Source organism: Podarcis liolepis, assembly GCF_965112155.1.
Source record: "Podarcis liolepis genome assembly, chromosome: 1".
Classification (NCBI taxonomy): domain Eukaryota; kingdom Metazoa; phylum Chordata; class Lepidosauria; order Squamata; family Lacertidae; genus Podarcis; species Podarcis liolepis.
This window is the reverse complement of record NC_139554.1, coordinates 80819607-80845348: the sequence shown is the minus strand read 5'-3', so window position 1 is coordinate 80845348 and position 25742 is coordinate 80819607. Positions and strand designations below refer to the sequence as shown.

The 25742-nt window shown below is 43.2% G+C and overlaps 2 protein-coding genes across 4 annotated transcripts in view; one reads left to right on the top strand and one right to left on the bottom strand.

Annotated features, from left to right (window-relative positions):
- Nucleotides 1-1551: 1551 nt before the first annotated feature.
- On the bottom strand, nt 1552-25742 carry DDB1 (damage specific DNA binding protein 1). Its single transcript, XM_083497992.1, has 27 exons — nt 25352-25742; nt 24987-25135; nt 23739-23855; nt 22025-22246; nt 20164-20278; nt 16223-16320; nt 15181-15339; nt 14365-14448; nt 14043-14159; nt 12985-13087; nt 12339-12414; nt 12133-12241; nt 11659-11837; nt 11414-11577; nt 11220-11327; nt 10275-10482; nt 8704-8799; nt 8407-8518; nt 7610-7733; nt 7226-7390; nt 6025-6119; nt 5724-5894; nt 4905-5014; nt 4619-4788; nt 3997-4099; nt 2484-2607; nt 1552-2254 (listed from the first exon to the last, which is right to left on the bottom strand). The coding sequence occupies exons 1-27, from the start codon at nt 25410-25412 to the stop codon at nt 2171-2173; spliced, it is 3423 nt and encodes a 1140-aa protein (XP_083354118.1). The 5' UTR covers nt 25413-25742; the 3' UTR covers nt 1552-2170.
- TKFC (triokinase and FMN cyclase) overlaps nt 25345-25742 on the top strand; it is a 160780-nt gene continuing 160382 nt past the window's right edge. For 2 of the 3 annotated variants that reach the window (XM_083498108.1, XM_083498111.1), the window contains exon 1: nt 25345-25460. The gene's annotated coding sequence lies outside the window, so the exon portion shown is untranslated. The remainder of the gene's footprint in view (nt 25461-25742) is intronic. The other variant, XM_083498112.1, reaches the window with a different exon arrangement.

Here is a 25742-nt window from a genome sequence, read left to right as displayed (position 1 = left end):
CCCCTCCTCCAGTATACAGTACCCTAAGACAAGTGCACAGAATCCTTTGGTAGAGCTGCAAACCCACTAGACAGCAGGGTTCCCCCTGCTCTGTGCTTAGCTTTGTTTGTAGGGGAAAAATAATGAGGCGACTTTGGTCTTCACGAGTGGCAGACAACACAGCTGAAGCTGAGCAAGGCAGAGACCCGATAGCTAAGGAGACGGTAATGACATTTGCCCCTGTGCAATTGCCTCTTCTCATGGTCATTTATATTTTATTTTAATTATTTGTATATTAATTACAGTATTCCGTTTTCAGAGGATCAACTGCAGATGCCCCCCCCCCCCCAAACAAACCCTAACTCCTATTCCTTTTAGCAGTTGCCAAAGTGGAGAGAGCTCTCCTCCCATGTCTGAGAACTGGTGAAACAAAGTCTGGAATTTGGTGTTGAAGGGGGAAAAAATGCAGAATTGTAGTTTATGGAGGCTTGATAAAATAAATTTCCCAACACCAGGTGGCCCTCCAGACACCCAACTGCACTTTAGATCTTATCAAATTCATAGGTGCTAATTCATTGAAAGCAGCTTTCTTGCAATATGGGAATAAAAATGTTACATTCAATTTACGTATACTAGAAATTTCTGTAATTTCCTCCGCTTAACCTTAATGTTAAACACTGTTAGGCTGCCATTTTTGTGTTGTATTTTGTTTTGTCTTTGTGTTATGTACCCCTAATACTACGAATCACAACAATTCATAGAAATTTTATCTAGCTCATTTTTCCAGATTCTTTTTTGCAGCCAGTGCATAGAGGGCCACACTGTGTTGTAAAACTATTACTGTCACTCAAAAGAAACCAAACGTTTTCTGCCAGAGTATTCCTGCTTGCTTGTGTGAATAAAGGTTTCAGAAAGCAGTATCTTGGGTCTCTATATAATGGCAGGCTAACAGATAATGAATGATGTCTTCCACCTGAGGTTGACCGCAAACACGAAGTCTGTCTGCATATGAGACCTTGTTGTATCAGCCATCCAAGACTGCAGTGGGCATCACTTGGAAACACAGCTAAATAAAGGGATTTCTTAAGGAAACTGGCAAGAGTCTGGTCAGGTAACTACCTCTACAGTGGTACCTCGGGTTACATACACTTCAGGTTACAGACTCCGCTAACCCAGAAGTAGTGCTTCAGGTTAAGAACTTTGCTTCAGTATGAGAACAGAAATCGTGCTTCGGCGGCGCGGCGGCAGCAGCGGGAGGCCGCATTAGCTAAAGTGGTGCTTCAGGTTAAGAACAGTTTCAGGTTAAGAACGGACCTCCAGAACGAATTAAGTACTTAACCTGAGGTACCACTGTATATGTATAGCTCAGGTACCCTTGCTGAAATGGAATAAAAAATAAATTAAAAAAACAACATTCCATCTTTCTGTGTAAAATGCTCAAGGACAGCTTGCCAGACCTTCCGTGCTCTTGTGTGCAATGCAATGTGTTACAAGCGTGTGAAATGTAAGATTTTCTCCCCCTGGCCTGATAGAGATACTGAAGTAGAGTGGGGGAGATTATGACAGCCAAACTTTTCCTCTTGGACTACTTTTATTTGGTAAAATTCCAAAACCAACAACAGAATTTTTTATTTTATTTTTTTGTTTTCCAGCCCCTTCTCCCTGAATGAGCAGAAAGGCCCAGGGGAAGAGCAGCCTTCGACCCACTTGAGTTCCCTACCCAGACAGGCACAACTCCCATCTCCCTGACACCAGACACAGCCATCTAGCCATACACCATCCGAATAGATGAAGAGGAAAAAAAGACTCCCACTTCAAAACACAAGGAACAACAAAAAGAAAAATCCAAAAAAGATACTAAAAGACAACGGTGAATGAGCTGTGGGAAGAGTCTAGGTAGGGGGTGCACCTTTGCCAACTGCTAGCCATTACTCAATGGGAACAACTGGCTGAGACCAGTACTGGGTTGGTGAATCCAAGCAGAACCTTATGTCATCAACAGCCAACATTGCATCCACAAGTCCCTTAGCGAGATGGCTTCAGTTCAGAGAGATTCCCCACTTTCACCCAGGCGCGTTGCTACTGCCTCTAAAGTGTTACAGGGCAACTGGCTAGAGGACCCCAGCTGCAGATGGGAAAGACTCCATACGCTAGCACGGAGGAAGGAGCTGCAAAGTATCTCCTCATCCAGCTAGTGGATACGGGTGAGCTCTTCCACAATCTTGATCAGGTCATCCACTGTGGCTTCCCTCTTCATTCCGCTGCCATCATCAATCTGAAACAAAAAGAGGCGTCAGAAGCCACCTGTGGAAACAACAGTGAAGGTGTATACCGCTTCTTAGTTTCTTGTTAGGGCAATGCTTTGTACGCTAACAAAAACAACGAAGACTCGCCAAGTTTAATGGTATTTGCTCCCACGCTAGTGAGCACAGCATTATGGCCTCTCAACAATGAGAAAGGCTGTCCCAAGAACTTCTAACAGGTGATTAGTTTTCCCATCCTACCTGTAGATTAGCCACAACTTCTTGCATCTTGGGTCGGCTGATGTCCAAAAAGCTTTCAATTAAGTCTCCATCAATAAATCCTGTAGCTGGCTCTGTCTTGCGTTCTGTATGAAATGATCTCCAGGTACAGTCATGAATCAAGGAAACAAACCATTTGGCAACACCAGCCTTAAAAGAACAAACTCTTACAGATTCTCATGCTCTTCACGAACAAAAATGGCATGAGTAAACACATGACAAAAGTGGTGCAGTGTAACATTAACGGACCTTCCTATAATTAATTGGGACACCTAAAAGATTGTATCACTGCTTAAACACCCAATCGATCACTGTGGTCTGCAGAAAGCTTTCTGCAGCTACCATCTTATTTATTTCATAAAGTTTATACACTGCTTGATTGTAAAAAACAAAAAACCTCAAAGCAGTATACAAAAAGACAGTAAAATCAAGATAAAATTGTAACCCTACTTTAAAAAATACATAATGTCTTTCTATATGTATCTATATGTATTGTTGTTAGCCGCCCTGAGCCCGGCTTCGGCTGGGGAGGGCGTGATATAAATAAAATTTATTATTATTATTATTATTATTATTATTATTATTATTCATTGCACCCCACTCCTCTCTTAGTTAAGGCTTCCTTTTTGTCATTCCTCATCTTTAACTCTGGTTGCTATCTATGCTCGGACTGCCCTGTCATGTGATGTTCACTTTGTTCATCTTCCTTAGAAAGATTTTTAGATCTCTCTCTTTGACACACATCTCTTTTAAGTCCTTTCTCCTCTTCCATTCTTATAACCGTGTTGGTCATTTGGGGTTCAGATTACATTCATGCTCCTTCCCTTCCTCCCCTCCCCATTCTTTCATTTATTGCTATGTGTTGTAAAGTCTGTAGGCAGGGACCAGCCTTTTAAAAATATCCTTGTACTGCGTCTAGTATGTCAGTTTGCTTTTCTTGGTACAGAAAGTACTGATCTGGTGTGTATTTTCCTATTCTAATTAATTCAAGAGGGTTCTGGAAGCTTCTCAGTGTGAAAGAAACAAGCAGAAGGTTCATGAACTAGTTCTGTTATCTCTTTCTGTCAAGGTCATGCTGACTATATAATGAGGCCAGTAGAAGCCTGGGTTTCACTCTTTTCTATCTCTCTTTCCTTCTGGTGTGATGCTCTGCATATAGCATACTTAGTGTTAAGGTTTAGTCTTACTGTAAGTTATTGTAAGTTTAAGTCAAGTCAGCTGCAACTGGATTTCTTATGGACAGGGCCAGTCCTGAATGTATTGGATTTGTGACCATTATGCTCATTTACCTTCAGTAGCAGTAAAGCTCTGCTGGATGAAAGATTAATTGCCTCGAGTCTATTTTTGGGGGAATCCTGCAACGTTTTAAAGTTCTTTTACTCTGCTAACCATACGTTGGAATCTGCTCTGGTTCAATACGCATGGAATTTATGACATAGTATTCTTAAGCATTTTGCACAATGAATAGGACAATGGTGAGACAAAGAAAGGATATAAGGAGTGTTCGATCTTTCCTACACTCTTAATGACTTTGTTAAGTCGGTTCTGCACATCCAGCAGGAGATTATACCAGCTTTCTGACAGCGAAGTCACCAGTCCTATGGAGAAGGACAACTGTTAAAACGATATTTTCAAACTGTATTCAAGAGTTATCATTTCAATCTCCACCTAAGGACTTTGAGGATGCTGCCTAATTTAAAAGCTGAACTGCAAGGGAGGGAGGGAGAAAGATTGGACAATTCAGGGAGCAGGAGAGATCAGACAGGCAGCAGTTTTTCCTTTGTCTTTTGCTTTTTGGCTACAGCAGTTTGAGACATAAACCAGGGAGAGAGGGGGAGCAGACAAATCACAGATTATAAATGTTCCAATAGGAAATAATGGAAACCACCAGCTTGTTATGCAAATGAACAATTTCCTGGGAAAGCATTGTGTTCAGATAGCGGGACGTGCATGTATATTCTTCACCCAAGGTCTCTATTACTTCAATCCCTTTTACTAAAACTCCAAGTTAGCAGTGTCCCACCCCATCCCCATATTCCATATCAGCAAACAGTGAATGGGACATTTTTCATTACTACATGGAGAGATAGAAGGTCCCTGGCTGGCTCTAACCTTACCAATCATTCCATTGACTGTGCCAAAAAGGACCGAGCCCTGTGTTGGTGTGGATGTTTCGCCCAGATTCTGCATGACCAGAGACCCATGACAGAAGACATTGACAAACTCCCCCAGGTGGAACAGCCCAAACTCCTGCAGATGCTGGCGCTCCTCATCAGTTGTGGCAGCACTGCAACACAGAAAATCAGCTAGGAGAAATGACAGGGCAACCACCACATCTCAATTCCCAGGTGTAGTTGCCACATGCATGCTGCTTCAATCCATCCTTTTGGGGAGGCATCTCACCTGTCCTTCTGGCACACAAACAAGTTAAATGCATTCTCTGCCCCTAAGAAGTTGTCATCGTCCAAAATTTCCACAGCACTCATCCAGTTTGGATTAAAGTCACGAGCGATCTAAAAGGGAAGGATAAGTCATTTGCTGTTGAAATTCATTATATTCCTAGCACAATCAAAACTGCACTGTAGCTATAGGATATTTTGTACCCCAAAGGACAACTAATAATAATGGGGTGAGAGGCAGGACAAAGATAGTGGAATGCAGCACAAGAAAGACTTTGTGTGGAAGAAACCAGCCTCAGCAGAATATATATGCATTTATACATGCATGTAAGTATGTGGTTCCAATCTCTGCCTCAGGCAGAAAATTCTAAGCTACTGTTAATCATCTTTAGACAAATATTTATTCATTCCACAAATGTGGCCAATACTGAACTCCAAACTGCCTTGAATATGGGGTGAAATGAAGAGGGCCAGTCAGCCCAAGATACTTGGCTCCTGAGGTGGGAAGTCCATATGATGCCTCCCTTCCAATAATAAGCACACACTGAATTGACAATTTAGTTGCCTTTAAAGACTGAAATCCAAACATCTGCAGCCTGAGGCACACATCTTACACCAATCAGTGATAAGGCCAGCCTTGGTCAAGTAGGCTTGACAAGTCAAGTTCAAAACTCCTCCCTTTAACGCGCTGTTGTGAGAACACCGTGGCCAAAAGTCATGAAAAGCTGCCCCTGTTCCTGTCAAATGTTATTTTCTTTTCTGAAGCTCTTTATGAGGGCCTCTTGACTGCTGTACTCAATAAGGTAACAACCATAATCAATACCTCTTCAAAGTTCCCTTCCATGGGCTTATAGGCAAGCAAAAGGACAGAGCGCATTAGATCTCCAACTAAGATGAAGTCTCCCTTTGTCTTCACATAGAGGGCCATGATGTTGTTGTAATGATTGCATTCGGTGCGAAGCTCCTTCTCTGCTGTCCACTCATATAGCCGCACCTGGCAGAACAGAAAGGTGTATGTCACAGCTGAGACAGAGCCAGGGACATCACAACAGGGTCAGGTGCACTCCTGCTCAAATAACCCCAGCCCTGAAAGACATGGATGCGAAAGCTCTTGGAAGCCTTACCGTGCTGTTTATGCTAGCTAAGAGTTTTCCATTGAATTCCACCATGGAATAAACAGCTCCTTTCACTTCTTTCTCAGCCAGACTCTGCAATTTACCTAGGATACACATCAATACAACAGTACTTAAAAAGGGCATGTGCTGCCCACATCTCAATGAGGAGCTAGACTTAGCTATAGCCAGAGCATTATTATGGTACTGATAACACCAAGTTACAAGTTAGATCCCCGTATGGGACAGCTGCCTATTCCTGCATTGCAGGGGGTTGGATGAGATGATCCTCAGGGTCCCTTCCAACTCTACAGTTCTATGATAGACTGGCCTTGGAAGCGCTGCATGCATGCATGTGCTTAATGTTTCACTATAGGCACAGTTTAGTGGTGAGAGTAGGAAGGTCTGTGCCACACAATGCAGCCTCCTCCATTGACTATACCAAGTTTTTTCTGTATAAGAAACATGAGGTCTCTGAAGTGGGAAGAGGCCTAGCCCTGTATGGCATTGGTGTTTGTTGGGATGGGAACTGCTATAGTGATTGCTATTTCTCTGCCTCTCTGAATGCTCTATCCCACTCTTGCAACACTAAAATAGCATGTCACGAAGGATCAACAACAGTGCTTGACATTTTATTCAGATTCATGATTTTAATATGTTGTTTGTCTTTTTCGTGCAACATAACAACTTGACAGTAATTTCATCAACAGCTTTCATTTCTCCGATGAAAAAGAAATCCTTCTGTGGCACAGTTAGCATATAACTATTGTCACTTTATTTGTACACGTGTCGCTCAAAATGATTCCCAACACCACATTAAACTAGTATTACCCATGCAATCTCCCTAAAGTATTCCCTATTGACGATTGGGAGAGACAAGATAGGTCAAGAAGCTGCTCAAAAATGGCAACAAGTTGCAATGAATTCATGTCATTGCAAGAAGCTGTGATTTTAAAAAATGGTTTCCCTGATATGCTTATTTTTCCCCACTTGAAGCAATTAAGGCAGTTCTTATAACATTGAAAACCATGTGCAAGACTTTTACAATAGAAGACCCTGGAAGCTAAAACCGCTCATAAGCAAGAGACAATTCTGCAGGCAAAAACAGCAATATCCAGAGGGCCTTAAAAAGTATGCAGAAGCAGAGATCACAATCAAGCTCATGAAGTCCCTGGGGGAATGTGAAAATCTGATTCAAACCTCCAACTCTTACCATCAGAATAGTGGAACACCACAATACGCCCCTGCTTCGGTTCGGCCTCATCAGGATACACCATAGCTGTGCCCACAATAAAATATGTGTTGGGGTCTTTGCCCAGCTTGCAGGAGACAAGGCTTAGTGCATACTCATTCTGCAGAAACTGGTGAGCATGAAGAACTGAAGACAAAAAAGTGAAAAAATGAGAGAAAGCTCAGCTGGAGCATCTAGTTAGACATAGGTAACTATGAAACTAAAAAAAATGTCTGTCCAGCACATTCTCGTGCCAGCATGTGCTTCCAAGTTACCCTTCCCAGTCCCAGTCCCAGTTTCACATGATTAAATGCCTCTCAAAAAGCAGACTTCTCATAAGGGAAATTAGTAGCAGAGGAGGAATACCTTCAAATGTATGCTGATCTATGATGAGTAGGTTGTGCACCTCTACCTCTTCACCAAATGAGGTCTCATGTGGGGCTGTGCTGCTAGAGAACAACTTGCTGGAACTCACACTGCTGGAGAGGGCCTGAAACATGAAGGGAAGAATAACTCTTTCAAACTACTTCTGGAGGCCATGGAAACGGAAATAACCTAACCCCAATGAATGAGTCAAACATATCCTTTCCTTCTGACCATGAACATACATCAGAGATCAAGATACACCAAGCATATGAAGAATAGGACCATATATGGATTGGAGGGGAAGAAGGCAATGGAAAGGGTCAGGGAGAATTAAGTAGCAGATCTGTATTGCCAGGTTTCCTGTTTACTGAAGAGGCACTTGGAAATTAGCCTAGAAAAAGGGTCAAAATCCCCTGGGGATCTGTTCATAAAAAAGAGAAACTTAAGTAAAGTTATGAGCAGATCCCCAGGACATTTTGACACTAGAAAACTAGGAGACAAAGTTTGAATAACTGGAGGTGCCTCAATGTGTTGGGCAGCCCAAAATATTTGTTCCTAGCATAAAACAGAGACATTGAATTCAAAAGCCACACACAACTATCCACTCAAATTATACTATTGTGCAAGGAAAGGACAAGACTAGCCTGCTAAAAGCACTCAATCTCACAAAAGCAGGAATGATCAGAATGCTAAGCAAAATAAATTCCCTCTGATGTAGCTGCAAGAAATCATGATACCAATGCCAGCTGCTTGCATGGCATATTGCAGAGAGGTATCTGCAAGGAAGTTCCTTTCACCTGGGTGCTTGCACTGGGTCTCAGTGCAGTGGTGCCTCCACTGGCATCCTGAACTTCAATGCGACTGGAGAGTACGCCAAAACACTGAGATACTTCCTGATAACAGATCTTCCTGCATGACAAAAAGGGACACATAGGTAAGGCAAGAATAAACAAAGCTACAACTACTAATACACTCCTACCTATGCTGCTTTCTACATTGTCACAGGAATGCAGACAGAAATGATATCACTCTATCCCACCCCTAAAACCTCTCTATTAGAGCCCCTGGAGGTACTCTTTTCTCGCTTTGCTCACCTGGGTGACTCATAAAGGGGAACAGTACGGATGTGCAACTTCTGAATTTCATCAATGGTGCCAATGGTCAAAGTGCTGTTGTTGGCTAAAGCCAGGCTGCAAAATAAGGACATATAAGGCATTTCACTTTAAATTTAAAAAATTGTTCTTCCACCACTACACATAGGGCCTCTTGAATCTAGGGTTCCTATCCACATAGCTAACTAAAGCAATAAAATAACCCACAGTTTAAGAAATGCATCAGTGCTGGTATTTATCCTACCAAGACTTGCAGTAAGTTAAAAAGATAAGTATCATAGCAAAAGAAGTAATATATGTTAAATGAGATTTCTTGCTTTACCAAGGACTTCCTACACAGACACCAGGAACAAATAAAGCATGTGGATAGTAAGAGGCAGGGGAAGGAAGGTTGTGCAGGGAGTGGAATACAATCCTTGCATTGATAACGTAGACTAGGGATGCGGAACCTATGGGACTTCAACTTCCATCACCCCTGACCACTGGTCATGCTAGCTGGTATCAATGAATCAAACAAAACCTGAAGGGCCACCAGTTCCCCATGATAGATAAACCTGTTATAGGGGGGATGATTGTGAAAAGGCAGAGGGACTGTGGTATTGACACCAAGTTTGTTTCTTCTCTTCTCCCAACAGTATTCCCCATCAACCTGTCTTTTTAGCTTCCGAAACTTCCTTTGGAAAGCCACAGTAAAAGAGAACATATGCACACACCAACCTCATGCCTGTTCTACCTCATAACTGTATTCTCCCCACTCCTGAAGGAAATTAGTTTATGAACTATCAGCCCCACTTCAGAATAAATGATGCAAAACACTAAGGAGTAGCTTACCAGGCACTCTACTTATCCTGGTTACTTATCAACTTGAATGAATACAATGAAAGATTTAAAAAACACCAGAATCAGTCAGTGGTATCATAGGATGAATAATAATTTCAGGTAACATACAGTTAGATGTTGGGACTGAAATATACCATGAAAACGCAGATGATTTATTCCAATATGGGGTGAACTAAGGTCCCTCTGATGAGCGGGGGGAGGAATATGAATACATAACGTAACAAACAAAACAATAATCCATCCACGACGCCCCCCAATAACTGCATAATTTCCAATTGCTTTCTGAAGATTTTAAACTGGCTGTGGGAGGAATCAGAGGCAGTTCATTTAAAAGCAGGGGAACCTATCAGAAGTTTAAAGGAGAAGAGAAGGAACAGGAAATCAAAAAGCCATCTCCTTCACACTCAAGTGAATAACCCTGATGTAAAGGATTACTTTTTGCTCATCATTTAGAAGACTGCTTTGCTATTTTGCTATTGTTTCAATACTGGATTTTGAAAGCAAAAAAGCTAGCTTTGTGATCTCTATAATGTCTAAGCAGGCAGACCCAGAAGATTGAGTATTGCCAGTGTTCATTGCTACCATATACTCGCTCTGAAACAGCCAGAAGAGAACTGTCGTGTCCACATATCAAGTAGGGCTGAGCAGGGAGGCAGCGTTGATGCTCTGTGGAAAAATAGGCTTCTTAAAGAGGAGAAACAGAGCACACCCACCTGTCAGGGTACCCATCTGAGTTGAGAGGGCACATGTAGTTCACCTCCTTAAGATTGACATTGGAGAAGACCAGTTTGTGGTTGCTGCTGTATATCACAGTCGGGCGGTCAGAGCAGGCAAACACATTGGTGGTGGAGAGGGAGCGAAAGGTCCTTAAAACAGTGGGCTGGGTTCCCAGTGTCACTTTCTTACGATCACTCAGCAAACCTGTTGTGGGAAAGTATAGCAGGAGGGGTTACCTACCAAGAGAAAGCAAGGGGGGAAATAAACTAGCAGGAGTGTCACTGCTGTTGGTCCACCACATGCAGATTAAGCCACTAAATTCTCTCACTCGGCTAAAGAGTATCAAGACCACTGTGTCTTTTCACTTTCCAGAGAAATCCATTCCAGACAGAAAGCAGAAAGTTTCCCTTAAAACAGCTGCCCAGAAGAAGCAGGCAACAGTCTCTCAGTATAGATATCCTAAGTAGATTGCAGTCTTTTGGGGGAGAATCTCCCAAATGTTCTATTCTCAAGGCCAAACCAGATTCTAGGAACAGAACATCTGCAATTAGACACCCGCTGTGTTTGTTTTAAGATAAAAGTGTGTGGGAGAGAAGGGGATCTGGGTAAGAGTCAGGGTGTTGTGTGTGTGTTAACCCTTTCCCTGCATGCTGCTTTCTTTGTTTAAACTCTTTCCCCCATTGGGGCCAACATACACATAGTGTATTAGTATTTGCATGCTCTGTGGGGCATGCACCATTTTGGGGATGATTTAATGTACATAACTGAAATGAAGCAAATGGCGTAAAGGGAAATTGTTGAACTGTTTGGCAGCAGCTGTCACCTTCAATAACAATGGCAACATACATCATCACGAATCTCTGGATGTCATATCTAAGTTGGCCCTCAAAATGACTGTTACAGAGAAAGAAAGTTTGAGGAGGAGGAGCCTAAAACCTCACCTGTCTCAATGTTCAGTCCAAAGTAGAAGAGAGCCCCATCTCCCAGGGCACAAAGCAGGTAATGGCTATTCTCAAAAGTGGTCATCAGAATGGAACGTGGGATGATCTCTGCAGAAAGTGGAACAGAGTTCGTTCAGATCGCCCTTAGCAGTATTTGCCTTTCCCAATATAGAAAACACACAAGCCGCTCATACCTCCTCCCAACATCTCCTTGTGTAAGAGGTCAAACGAGGGCAGCTTAAGAATACGGGCTGAGATGTCAGTCCAAAGGCCAATAGCACACAGAGGGGACATGCCACTGGTGTCTCCCAGGGGAGTGATGTCCAGGCAGGCCACTTCATGCTCCATCTCTGTGCAGCTGACAAGGAGGAAACATGTCAGTATTACAGTGAGTCTAAGAGAGTCAGCACAAAATGTCCCACCTGCAGTTCACATGCACCTTATCTGCTTGAGTTCCTGGGGGTGGATCTCTAGATAGTACAACACTCTCCCCACAGCCACCACCACTTGACTGCTGTTACAGGAAGCCACACTGATGTTCTTCCCATTTGGCTCTTTCCATTCACTTGCAAGGGCTTTGGGCTCCTGAGTGACAAGCCGTACTGAAGCAGATGTTATCTAAAGAAAGAAACAAAAATAGGTATCTCTTCCTGACTCAAAGGAAAGTTGTTTTTAGGCCTCTGTTCATGCATCACAGTCCTGATATTTCACTCCTGATAGGATGCATACTTTAAAAGCAGTGGTGGCTAACTTGTTGCCCTCCAGATGTTGCCCTTCAGGTCCCTTCAGCCCAGCCAGAATGGATTTCTCTGGATAGAGATAATGTGAACTGTAGTCTGGCAACAATCAGAGGGTGAGAAGTTAGCCACTCCTACTTTAAAGGTTTCATCTTCAAGAAACGCTTGCTTGTTACCTGGATTAGCTGCTGGTGGGCTACATTGCCACAGAAAAAGGTCTGCTGATCATCCACAAATCCTGTCAATTCGGTCTCCTCTACTTCCTCCCCATTCAGCATCAAAACCCTGCAAAACGTAGGAAGACCTGGTCAAAATTATCAGCAAAGACATACAAATTTTCAACTCCACTTTCAGCCCTACAAAACATCAGCATTTCTCCTACCTGGTTTGACCCACAAAAGACAGCACTAAGGTATTATCAGTTTCACGATGTGAGTCTGACCTCAGAGGCCACAATCCTGCAGTGCAGAGACATAAAAAGATATTTTACCAAGAGAACACAAAAGACCAAGGGATCTCATAACTCAGAAGTACCAAGCCGGCACGTTCTCCTGCCTCACTACTTCTAAAGCACCATACAGTGTTTACCCTGTGCCAACTATTCTCAGTTCTAGGCTAGAATAAATTATACAAACCATTATGTAATCTTCTCCCAGTCTAAGATTTTAGCCTCTACAGAATACAGAACAAAGGTAAAGAACATGATACAGAAGGTAAAGAAAGAAGAGTAAAGAAAGGCAACTTGAAAGAAGGAACAGAAAAGCATTGAAATATACAATCTTATCTACCCAAAACCTGCCAGCCTCCTGTGTAAGTCTTCAGTAACCACTTGCCCACCATTTTCTAATCTTTTCTGGACACCCATGAGGGCTAGAATCATGTGTTTGCTTTTATTTAGCGTGAAAAGCTCATTCACAAAATTTCCTATGTGACAACATTGGCATATTGCTCAAAACATTTTGAGCAATATGCATTATCCTCACTTCAGAGCGTGCCACAAATTATTAATTTATATCATGATGACACACCTTTAATCCCTGGGAGATCAATGCTGGCATGTTCATGAATGCCAATTCCATTCCGGATGATCCTCAGAGAGCCCTCCTTAAAAGCACCAGAGCAAGTAACCAGCTGGGGAAAGCAGAGAACAGCCATTAAAACACTCTGACATTAATAATGGTCATATTAAATGGGTGACATTGCATTTAATCCAGTTCAGTTCTTGAATATAAGGAAGCTTTTCCTACAATCTACCAGAGGCATTTAAGCAAACCTCTGAAGGGAGACAATATATTACAGCCTCTGTAGGAAATAAAATATATTTCCAGAATGGACCCACTACTTAGGGGGCTAAGTTAAAGTTCTCAGAAATTGTCTCTCTACTTTAGCACATTCATGGCTGGAGAGGAGCAACAATTTTCAATCTATCATCAGATTAACTAGACAGTGCCCTGGGTCACATTTGGAAACCTAAGAAACTGCCATGTGCACACAAGACACCTATTCACAGAAGTAAATCTGGCGATGGTCAGAAATTCCTCACCTACCACCACCATACAAAAAACATACCAAAACCCCTAGATCTTTTAAAACAAAATAAAAAGAGGCAAAAAAGGAGGCAACCTTTGCCTGCAAAGGGACCCCCCCCCCAAAAAATCTTTTTTAATTAAAAACTGGGAAGGGCATGGGGCCTCAGTAGGTGTATGAGCACACTGTGATGCCCATTGGATAGCATGTCATGGTCAAGTCCATTTTTATTGTATATAGCCAAAGGCCTTTACAAAGGACAGAAAATAAAAGGAAAAGTTTCCTCTAAAATCATGCAACGTAAGGATAGCATATCAGACCCTTGTTCAAAGTTCTGTTTAGCCACTGGATGATCATGGGCTAGGTCATGGGCTGTTTATCAGCCTAACCCACCATACAGGGTTGTTCTGGGGATAAAATGAGGGAGGACCTCAGTTATTCCTCTGAATAACTTAAGAGGAAAGATGAGATTAAAATGCAGCATTATTTTTTAAAGTACACAAAACACCGCTCCTAGTGAGGTCAGACATTTCATAGGGAAGGAAGAACCAAAATTTACCTGCCCTTGGCCTTGCCTTTCAAGATCTACCACACACATGTCCACAATGGGGCCAAGATTGGTGAAGGTTTCCATGGCGACAACATATGATCCTTGCTCATTACTGTCTACGTTGAGCTAGGAATGAAAATAAGATTAAATTTCTCAAGAAAACAAAAATAGAACAGAGCCCGCCAAAAATACTACACAGAGCTCCAAGAGATGATGGAAATAAATTCAGTGGTCACCCGCCCATAGCATTTAAAATTACATCTGGTAGAATATAGCTGAGCAACTATTTACAGGTGAAAAATTGACAGGTTCACTGAGGGCTACATTTTACCTTCACAAGTTGGGAGTCCCCAAGCCGAGAGCCAACAAACACAACGCCATTATCTAAATAAGTCAGGCATTCAGCAATGGATGTCTAGTTGAGAATAAAATACAGAAAAAGTAAGTCTTTTAAAAACATTTATTTATGCAGTTAATTACTATTTATTAAAAGTATTTTAAAATTATTGTTCTGCCCCAAGGGGCCCTCAAGGTGGAATGCAACTTTACAAATACTTTGTTAATCTGCTTATATTTTACAACAAATGAAGAGAATTGCCAGTCTTCAGGTTCTGAAACAAGCTAGTGTGGTGCTGCAGACAGAACCTGGAGGTCTTCTAGAGGAAACCAAGATTCAACTCCTCGTGACCATATAACTCGGTGAACAGCCTTGGAAAAGCATGGACTCTTTTCTTGGCCTAATCTACCTCACTGGATTTTTGTGAGATGAACACACTACTCAGAGCTCATTTGAGGAAGACTGGATACAAATGTTATAATAAATAAAATAAAACAAAGAAATGAAAGCACAATTAGATCTGAGACAAATCCTCTCACAGAGACAGAGAGTCACAACTGAGGGAAATCCTACATTTCTTGATTCTCTAAGACAATTCTTTAGGTAACACAGCACTGCTTGGGTTTCTTAGGGCAAGCTGGGTGCAAATGCTTTATGAGACAGCACTGAAAGTTAGTGTTTGGAGAAAGATTCAAGCTGTCAATCTTTGCTAGGGGTTCTTTCTCCACCTTCACTTTAACTGCCCAAATGGCTTTGCCAATTTGTTTCACACCAAATGCCCCAGAAATGGGAGGAAGGAATAAGAACTACCTCTCCAAGAAGCTCCACACGCAAGTCCTTGAGACTGATGCCACCATCCATCTGCTCCTCCTTCTCCAGTAGTAGCATGAAGAGGCGGCCTTCCATGTCCCCCAGAAGGTAACGAGACCCATTTGGATCCACACGGTTGTGACATACGATTGTACTTTGCTGTTTCACAAAAGAGGCATTATTTAGAACTCTTCAGAGAACCAAGATGGCATTTACACTGAACTGCTCTTTGAATACTTTGATTTCCCTCCTAAAAATGGCGTCTAAAGCATTTGGGAAGCTTTAAAGAAAGTGAAAAATCTAAACGAATCGCTTAACATAAAATATCCTGGTCTTATCCTTCTTGTGTTGCCACAGCTGTTATTGGTAGAGAGACTTTAGTTTTAGCAATCTTGACTGATAGGCCATTACATTTTACTTATTGACCGTTGCGTTTACCATATGTTGCTGTGATGAGGTCAACAGAGATACCACCTGATGAGTCTCGCACATGCTGCCCCTTCAAGGCTCTGTAAAGTTGCTTTAAAACTACACAATCTAGACTGTGCCAATTCACCTGTTTTCATTTCTGTGTGGAAAATTGTGCTTTGTTGGAAGGGAAGGGAAATATTTCCCCTTTTCAAAAATGTTCACTGTCATTCATTCCCCTATCTCCTGCTTAGTTAGGAAATGCCTCTACTTTCCTTAATCAGGAATCACATACTGATTGTGACAACATCACATACTATCTAGCTACATGCCCATATCACAGAAGTCAAAGAGAACTGATTTGATTAACAGCAGTGCTTTATGGGCTGATCACTGAATCAGTTTGCTCTCAGAGGGCAAGCAAAGCATTCAGGATAGGCAAATACTTGTACCTTTCTATAGCAAACCTCAAAAATCATGGGAAAGAAGGTTTTCAACACAGGTAGGTTCATAAAAATATCCCCCCATCCAATTTTGAGGTAGTCAATATAGTAAACCATACCACATTCACACACATAGTGGATGGTACTCCCACTTTAAACAAAATATATTTCAAAGAGAAACATGTACTCACCTTGATGATGGGTGGGGCTATAGCCAAATATTTATCACCGTTGTGGTAGGTGATGGATTCTTGTCCAATGATTATAGCCCCTCCAAATGGCTCAGGCACTGTAAGGAATGTGTTTGGAACAGGCACGTGATTTTTTATTTTCTTTTTAAGCATCACAAACAGAAGAAAGGAATATTCAGCAAGAAAAGAGATTCTAGTAAGTAAGTAAGTAAGTAAGTAAGTAAGTAAGTAAATAAATAAATAAATAAAAGATCTCCCTTTCCCCTTTCTTCTTATTCTGTATGTGATCCTCCCATTTCTGCTTTTTGTGCACTTAATTGTATTCTCACCTAACTGCAGTTTGATACACACAGAATCTCCTGTTGACCACAGAAAGACAGCCACCTTTTCAAGGGAACAAAGCAGTTTGTAAGTAGAGTGAACACATACACCAAGGACTAAGAGAGAAGTAACAAACCAAGAGAGGAATTTAAGGAAGTCAACATGCTAAACATATATCTGGTTGCATAATGTTAGTGATATCTATTAGCAGCAACAAGTGCAGCTGTTATTTCACAATGAGTTTTTCATCTTGCAACTGAATTCACCTTTGGACAGCCTTATTACACCACATTAAATATAGGCTGACAAGAAAATTAATTAAGTTTACATATTCTTTGCAGGCCTCTAATCCCCCATATGCACTGTCTATAAGATGACACCCCCCCCCAAATTTAAACTTGATAAAATAGGGAAAAAATATAGTATTAGACACAGAAAAATACAGTATATCCTGAACTAGCCTTAAGACACTTATCAACTTGCCCATCCGGTTGACTCTGTAGCTTTGTCTAGGAAGTTGCCTGATCAAACAAAGGGGTAAACTGGGGGGTGCACATGCACAAATTCCACCCACAATATCCTAGGGCATGTGGTTTTCTTCAGATCTTTGCACTCAGAGGTATGTTCCTAAGCATTGGTAAATCTGAAGAGCATCCTGAAGACACTGGATGCAGTTTGAGTCTTTATGTACTCTGGTAAACAACCAAACATAGTTTCTAAGTCTCAAGTTTTTCTTTCTAACACACTCCTCTGTTTCTCTCTCAGAAAGCCATAGAGAGATAGAATCGTAAAGACATTCAAATCCTAAAACAAGCAAGCACCTGAAATATTCAGGAGCTATAGGGACTCCATGCTCCACCATGCTGTGTTAACACACCCACCAGAATGTGCCACTACGTTATGTCTACAAGGAAAACAAGCCATGTGTTACAATTCACAGGTTTGCCCTGTAAGTATACTGGGTAGTGCTGATGCAGCCACACACGGCTCATTTTCTCTTCCCTCTTGTAGCCTCAAAAGCCTAGTTGCTTTTGGACTTCTTGTTAAATGAGAAGCAAATCTGAAAACCATTAAAAACATTTTTTAAAGCAGAGACAGAGAGGGGAGCAGGAGAGGGAGAGAAAGAGAGAGAGAGAGAGAGAGAGAGAGAGAGAGAGAGAAGAAGAAGAAGAAGAAGAAGAAGAGTTTGGATTTGATATCCCGCTTTATCACTACCCGAAAGAGTCTCAAAGCGGCTAACATTCTCTCTCAGTGGGGCTGAGAGACTTCAAAGAAGTGTGACTAGCCCAAGGTCACCCAGCAGCTGCATGTGGAGGAGTGGAGACGCGAACCCGGTTCTCCAGAGAGAAGAGGGAAAGAGAGAGAGAGAGAGAGAGAAGCAAAGCCATTACAGTGTCATGGAGCCAGATTTGGAAAGGAGAAGCAATGCAGTGACTAATGCTCCATATGTCATCATTTGCAAAGCTGTACAAGAGGGGAGAACACGATGCTCTTATAAGCCACTTCAATGAATTGCAGGATTTATGCAATTTCATTTGGGCTGAACTATAAAGATGCTACAGCATAATCAAGAAAATTGGAAGCTCTGGTTCACAGAGCTTCCCCATTATATTGTACCTGATGGTTGCTATACAAGAAGCAACTGCTGTTTTTTTAACCTCTAGGCAGCTGAAATCGTTAATAATAATATAATAATAATAATTTATTATTTGTACCCCGCCCATCTGGCTGGGTTTCCCCAGCCACTCTGGGCGGCTTCCACAGAAACCAAAAAACACTAAAATATCATACATTAAAAGCTTCCCTGAATAGGGCCGCCTTAAGATGTTTTCTGAATGTCAGGTAGTTGTCCATCACCTTGACATCCGATGGGAGGGCATTCCACAGGGCGGGCGCCACCACCGAAAAGGCCCTCTGCCTGGTTCCCTGTAGCTTCGCTTCTCGCAATGAGGGAACCGCCAGAAGGCCCTCGGCGCTGGACCTCAGTGTCCGGGCAGAACGATGGGGGTGGAGACGCTCCTTCAGGTATACTGGGCCGAAGCCGTTTAGGGCTTTAAAGGTCAACACCAACACTTTGAATTGTGCTCGGAAACGTACTGGGAGCCAATGTAGGTCTTTCAAGACCGGTGTTATGTGGTCTCGGCGGCCGCCCCCAGTCACCAGTCTAGCTGCCGCATTCTGGATTAGTTGTAGTTTCCGAGTCACCTTCAAAGGTAGCCCCACGTAGAGCGCATTGCAGTAGTCCAAGCGGGAGATAACTAGAGCATGCACCACTCTGGCCAGACAGTCAGCGGGCAGGTAGGGTCTCAGCCTGCGTACCAGGTGGAGTTGGTAGACAGCTGCCCTGGATACAGAATTGACCTGTGCCTCCATGGACAGCTGTGAGTCCAAAATGACTCCCAGGCTACGCACCTGGTCCTTCAGGGGCACAGTTACCCCATTCAGGACCAGGGAGTCCTCCACACCAGCCCGCCCCCTGTCCCCCAAAAACAGTACTTCTGTCTTGTCAGGATTCAACTTCAATCCATTAGCCGCCATCCATCCTCCAACCGCCTCCAGGCACTCACACAGGACCTTCACCGCCTTCACTGGTTCTGATTTGAAAGAAAGGTAGAGCTGGGTATCATCTGCATATTGATGGACACCCAGTCCAAACCCCCTGATGATCTCTCCCAGCGGCTTCATATAGATGTTAAAAAGCATGGGGGAGAGGACGGAACCCTGAGGCACCCCACAAGTGAGGGCCCAAGGGTCTGAACACTCATCCCCCACCACCACTTTCTGAACACGGCCCAGGAGAAAGGAGCGAAACCACTGTATAACAGTGCCCCCAGCTCCCAACCCCTCTAGACGGTCCAGAAGGATGTTATGGTCGATTGTATCAAAGGCCGCTGAGAGATCCAGCAGAACTAGGAAACAACTCTCACCTTTGTCCCTAGCTCGCCGGAGATCATCAACCAGTGCGACCAAGGCAGTTTCAGTCCCATGATGAGGCCTGAACCCTGATTGGAAGGGATCCAAATGGTCCGCATCCTCCAGGCGTGCCTGGAGTTGTTCAGCAACCACACGCTCAATCACCTTGCCCAAGAATGGAAGACTTGAGACTGGGCGATAGTTGGCCATACTGGCCGGGTCTAAAGATGGTTTTTTAAGAAGCGGTTTAATGACCGCCTCTTTCAGCGGATCTGGGAATGTTCCCTCACAGAGGGAAGCATTCACCACCCCGCAGAGCCCATCGCCCAGCCCTTCCCGGCTAGCTTTTATAAGCCAGTTAAGTCTGAGCAGTGGCTAGAGATAATTTACCAGGGCTGAAGCTAGATCCTACTAGGACAGAGATATATGGCTAACTACTGCAAGAAGTTATGGGCACAAAAGGTAACAAATATGGAGAATTAGTGAGTAGGAAAGTAAGGCGTTCCACTGCAACATGAATCCCACCAGGAGAATGGGAAGCAGATGCTGCAAGATGACTGCAGGAGAAGATACAGGGAATATTCTTGAGAAGTATACACAGTTGGCTTCTGAAATAAGAAAAAAATGCTGCTTTTTCCATACGCAGGAAGCCGCAAGCTTATTTTTAAGCGTCTACAGATAAAGATATTTTATGTAGATGAACTGACCTGCAATCACCATGGAGGCTTCAGCCTCCACATTCTCCTGTTTCCAGGGTCCCTTGTTAAACTCCTTCTCACGTAAAGACACTTCATATGTCTTGACATGCCGGCCCTGGGGATCCTAGAGATGGAAACAACAGGTATTGTCATGAATGGCACAAATAAATCTGTTCCAGAGGGTTCCCCCAACCCTTAGGAGCAAATTTGAGGAGGATATAGTCTGGAGGTCCAAAACTGAGTTCTCATTATTTCAACCAAAACCTTTCATTTCTATATAGGTATTGCTGAAAAGGATTAAGTGTATTTTCTATCACTGGTGTGATCTGCATTGTCCTAGTGGTGCAGCAATAAAACTGCTAGCACATTTGCAAAGCTAAACAGGGTCCAGTATGGTTTCAAATTGGATGAGGGACTGTGTGTTGGGATCTCTGCATTGCAGTGGGTTGGACTAGATGATCCTTGGGGTCCCTTCCAACTCTATGATTTTATGTCTATGTTCTATAATAAGAACACATTTTTTTTTTAAAAAAAGTGCAGTGGCTTGGATCCACACAACCAGTTCTACCTGTCCAAGGGATCTTTGAAAGTGTGTTTACTGAAAAGCATCCATTTCACCCCACCCACTCCTGGCTAAGAGTTTTGAAAAACCCAGATTTGTGACAAGGAATATGGAACCTGGAGCTGGTCATTATTCTGAACTAAACAAGGATGTGACATTTTGTCTACCAAACAGTGGCATCTCAAGTGGAAGTAAAAATAAAATAACTCTGCTCCAACTTCACTGCAATGAATAAGCATTTTCAGTTGGCATGCTAGCAAACCAAGCTCTAATATTATGTGGCACATACACTCTGAAGCCAAGAATGGGTACAGGGAAGGATTCTTACCTACACCAATAAAGCAAGAAAAATATGTGCTGATATTTTATTGGGCCAACATGAGGAGACCAGGAGATGAAGCTTGCAAGGGTTTCCTCTCTCTCACACACACACACCATCTAAAAGTTTTATCAGGATTTTAAACTGTAACTCAACATGGAAAGGGGAAGAAGAGGAGGAGCCAATCTTAAATTAAAACCTGTAAAGGCTCCCAGTTTGTTTTGGGGGCTGGATCAGGGCTAGCTGGAAGCACCAGATAAGACAAATCAGATGAGGGGGGCCATACACAGCCCTAAAAAAATTCCCATCCCACTTTTGTAAACAATTTTAAATCCCTTATACGAGAATGTAGAGCTAAAACACATGCCTCTCATTACTGTGAAAAACATTGGCTACGCTATATTAAACAGTTTGTTGGCAGACATGTTGCCTAACAACCATTACACAAGAATGCATGGTTCATTGGGAAATAGGGCAGCAACATCGTTATACTAAGCTGGAAATATTAATACTGTCAGATCTTGCTATTTTATGAATAACCCATGTGATGGGAGTTATGTCTCACAGATGGATCTCCCTACCCCCAGATGAATAGAAAGTGCCTGAACAACAATAAAACAAGCCAACTTGATACAGGAAAAAGAAGTATCATGATTAAAAGCTTTTAAAGCAGGATTGTCACATAAGCAGGCCGTTCAGTTGATGATATCATACGACGTAATGCAGAAAACAGATGATGATATCATATGATGTGATGCAGAAAACAGAATACCAATATAAAAAGGGACAAGTTTTGCAGTCTACAAATAAATAAAAACTGAAATATCACAAACACAGACAAAATGTTTTGCTTTTTACAAGTGTGCTTTGACAGATACAAAAACCTAGACATTAGCAATAGCCCTGAATCAAAAAGTGTTCCGAGACTACTGGCCACCACTTGCTCTGCCAGCAATTTCCATTATAACACACAGACCCAATATTGGTACCTGGTAAACGAAACAGATGGTTGGAGGCTGGCACCCATACAGGAACTTGACATCAATGACCTGCAGCTCCTCCAATCGTATGTTAAACGCCTTTAATTCCTTATTTTCCCGTTCCAGAGGAATGACCTTGAAGAGGCCATCATAGAGTCGCAGTCCTATCATCCTGCACTCTGGGTCAATTATACCAATTATACCTGTCTCCGAGGGACGACCAATACGATCCTAGAAGAAAACAGGGAAAACCATTTCAGCAAGCTTCATGTCTGATGTTGCAGTTTGAGTGAAATATGCAGGATGGAGCCCTCTGAAATCTATCAAATTGGCTTTTGTTCACTAGCTAGTAATTTCTTCTACTTCAAGTTTGAAAAAGTTTTTCCTACAACATACGCTGTACCCTGTTTCTACTAGCACTAATATTTTCTCTGTTGGTATTCCTGTGCCTTATAATCAGTGTCAAACAAATATTGCCAGTTTAAATATGTGACAAATGAATGATGGGTTCTGCCTTTCATTGTTAAACTAGATGCTTTATATAGTAAGTTTGTGCATGCTCAGTCCATACTTTCCAATTCTGTATTGTGTTACCCCTGTATTAGCTGTATTTGTAAAAAGTACCAGTCTGCTCTTTGCCCTTTAACACAAGCAGAATCTTCTGCTGTATGACAGCTCCTCATAAAGATTGTCCTCATGCTGTAAAGAAATACTGGGCTGTACTTCTCTGCTGTCTTTCCATTCACAGATGGCTTGTTGACCCAGCAGAGGCATCTTTGACCCAGTAGGAGGCAATTTTCGCTAAGCCCCCTTTCTCATATCGATTTGAAATAGATTTGAGGAGGCCAATGAAGGCTTCCAGTGTTAGAAACTTAGATATGAAAGCTAGAAGCTAAATGACACCTTAAACCTAGGTTATGGGTGCCGCAATGGAATGTATAAGCATGCTTTTTTATAACAAGAATAAAAAGCTGAAAATGAATGAACTGCAGCTAAAATCTTATATTCATTTTTCACTTGGTCTAGTCCTTATCTGAAGACTGCAAAAAACAAAGTTGTGGTGTGTGTCTAAGCTGCTCCAAATGCCTCTGTATCAGAGCATGACAAAACAAGCCCCAGTTCTCCCAGCAGTTGAAAAGGAGTTCAGACAGCCTCAGAAGCACAACACAAGTGTTGGCATGATCCCTGGCCCCCTTCTCCAGCTCCAATGAGTGGCCAACCAGATACCTTCAAAAAGTTCACAAGCATGGAATGAAGGTAACAGCCCTACCCCTATTTCCCCTCCTGCACATACTAATCACTGTGCAAATATCAGCTTTCTGCAGGACAGAATTCGGTCATAGAGTGCAGGTTCATAATGACTGTTGGGATCAGACAGCAAAATGTATGTTTGATTTTGGACAGTATGAAAAGCTGGGTGAGTAAAAAGAGTCAAATAAATATGAACATTATACAAGTGGTGGTGTAAACAAGCAGAGCTACAAGCACATGACAGTCATCGAAAGAAAATACATTGTAACAGTAAATTGGTAGAAGAAGACCAAGACTCAAACCCCAACAGAAAAGTGCTGAGGAGATGGCCTGTTCAGTTATCTACCCAGCAGATTGTTAGATGTAGCACAACAAGAATGGTTACCTGAACGGCATCGTTCCTTAGGTTGAACATGGACTACACAAAATACACAACAATGTTAAGCAGTCCTAAGCCAATCTCCCCGCTTACCTGCACATTGCCATGGGCTCGGGTGATAATGTCAATGCTCTCCCCACTTTGTTTGTATTCAAGGATGCAGGCATTATATTTTGCTGTCAGAATAAAGAGCAAATCCTTGCTCTCCCCCTTAGGAGAAACAATACAATTAGAAAGTCTTGCCAAAAAGGATTCAACTGAAAAAGCCTCCTCAACCACACCTTGGACCAGAGAACATATTTAACTTTTCATTTATTTAGAAGATTTACACTCCACTTTTCCCACAGAAACACAAAGATGTTTACAATTTATAATACAAATAAAAAACTTGTGATGTAAACTAATGCTTTGAAAACTCTTCATTGTGTGGTTTGCTTTCCATTTAGCATTTCTTCTTTCTATGATGGACAACAGCTGCACTGACTTTAGCCTCAGTACCTCCTGAAATTCAAAGTGTAGTTCTGTCAATTTTATTTGGATGCCAGGTAGATGCATTGTGAATTAGAAAGACCATTAAAAACTCAATCACCATTTCTGAAGGTTCCTGGAAAACTTCAGTTAATGGATGACATCCATCTTGCCTCAAATGCTCCACAAGGCATTGCTCTTTAGGTAGTTTGCTGAAGCCTTTGACAGGCTGGCAGAGCCAGATATATCTCCTCCCTCCAGAGATCAGTCCAAGGTGGAATCAGTTCCCAGGACTGATCTCCTCAGCAGCAACGAAAAGGAAGCCACTTTGGAAATAGCACTCTTCAAAGTCCAATCACAACTGTGTTAAACATGAATGGACCAAACATGAATGCACATCAGCTCATGGCAAAGTGGTATTGAGCACATCACCCTTACGTACCAAATTCAGCCTAGTCACTAGTTGTGAGGACACAGTCATACCATAAAAGCAAACATGCTTTTCAAAGGCACCCTCAAAGCAGAACTGAAACAAGTCTTCCCATGTATTATTGGAATATAAGAAAACATGCAGTTCAAACAGCTAGCAGGCAGGGACCCTCTGTTTTGGCTGTTTTTAATTCTGAATTTTAAGTTGTTGTAGCTAGTAGTAACACTGCACAATAGGGAGATGCAGAGCCTATTACAAGGTGCTTACTAAGCACCAACTTTGAACAGCTGGTACAAGCCAGCCAAACAAACAGCTGCAAGGAGAAGATCATGTGGGCCCCGATGCCGGGACAGCATTTGGTTGCGGCCATCCAGCTCCAGGACACAACCAAAAGACTCTGGGTGCAAAATTCGCCCGCAGCCCTCCCTAAGAGCAAAGCTCACCTTGGGCCGGAAGAGCTCCATGACGGCGATCTTGCCATACATGCCCACCTCCTTGACGGGCCGCAGCCCTTCCGCAGTGACCACATAGATCTCCAGGCGGGTGTTCTTGGCGATGAGCAAGTTCAGGTCCTCCGCGGAGGTGAAGTGTCCTGGGCCGGAGAGAAAACATCGCGAAGTTGCCGGGGCCGCAGGGGGAGCCGCTCCTCCCGTCGCCGCCGCCGCTCCTCCCCCTCCACGCGGCCCTCCTCGCTTTGGGCTTCCCCTCCACGCACCGCGGGCCGTTAACCGCCCCCTAACCGACTTCTTCCTCCCGCGCCTCCCCTCCCCCCGCCTTTTTTCCACGGCACCCCCCCTCCCGCCATTACCGGTGACGCAGCTGTTGACGGCCGTGGGCTTCTGTGCCGTCACCACGTAGTTGCACGACATGGCGGTATCGGGGAGCGGGGCTGCTGAAGACCCGCGGAAGGCGACGGGGTGAGGAAGAGGAGGAGGACGGGGAGGGGAAGCGCCAGGCAGCACAGTCTCCAAAGGCCACCAACCACCTCCGGCACCAGAGAGAAAGCGCCAGAGCGCCCGCGCGCCGCGCCGGGCACCACGGGAAATTTGACGAGAGGGGCTGTTGAAGCGCGCGCGGCAGTGGCAGCGCCCTCTTCCGGTCAGAGGGGAGTAAACCTTACCACTCTCCTCCGAGAAAAAGAAAAGGGGGCGGGGAGACTTCCCCCACCCCCTCCCGTCTGACTCCGTGCGGAGCGTGAC